This window comes from Tupaia chinensis, unplaced genomic scaffold, assembly GCF_000334495.1.
Source record: "Tupaia chinensis unplaced genomic scaffold, TupChi_1.0 Scaffold000217_1, whole genome shotgun sequence".
Taxonomy (NCBI): domain Eukaryota; kingdom Metazoa; phylum Chordata; class Mammalia; order Scandentia; family Tupaiidae; genus Tupaia; species Tupaia belangeri.
The window spans coordinates 6,956,766-6,957,100 of NW_006159692.1; the positions used below are offsets into that span (position 1 = coordinate 6,956,766).

The 335-nt window shown below is 73.4% G+C and overlaps 1 protein-coding gene across 1 annotated transcript in view; it reads left to right on the forward strand.

Moving 5' to 3' along the window:
• The window catches only part of LOC102498050 (uncharacterized), a 12,058-nt gene that overhangs the window by 9,078 nt on the left and 2,645 nt on the right, over nucleotides 1-335 (forward strand). Inside the window, exon 2 of the mRNA XM_027771478.1 lies at nucleotides 8-297. Coding sequence (XP_027627279.1) covers nucleotides 8-297 — 290 coding nt within the window. The remainder of the gene's footprint in view (nucleotides 1-7; nucleotides 298-335) is intronic.

The following is a 335-nucleotide window of genomic DNA, read 5'->3' on the forward strand; positions in this document are numbered from 1 at the left end:
CCCCCAGCCGCTCGGCTCCGCTCCGGGCACCTCCTCCCGCGAGCGAACAGGTGGCTCCGCGCCCCGGAGTCGGGGAAAGGACCGAGGGCGTCTCAGCTCGCACGAGCCTGCCAGCGCGGTCCGACAGCCAGCCTCAGGCTGCCTCAGGGTCCCCCGCGTCCCCTCCCAGGCGTGCAGTCCGCTCTGCCACGGGCGGTCCCGGCGCCAGCGACAGGCCAGGGGGCAGCGACAGCCTGGGCGCGGCCAGCAGCAGGTGCCCGGTGGGGACAGCAGGAGAGTCGGAGTGCTTCCCCCAGGGTGAGCTCCCTTCTTACCGGGTCAAAAATGTTCGGGGC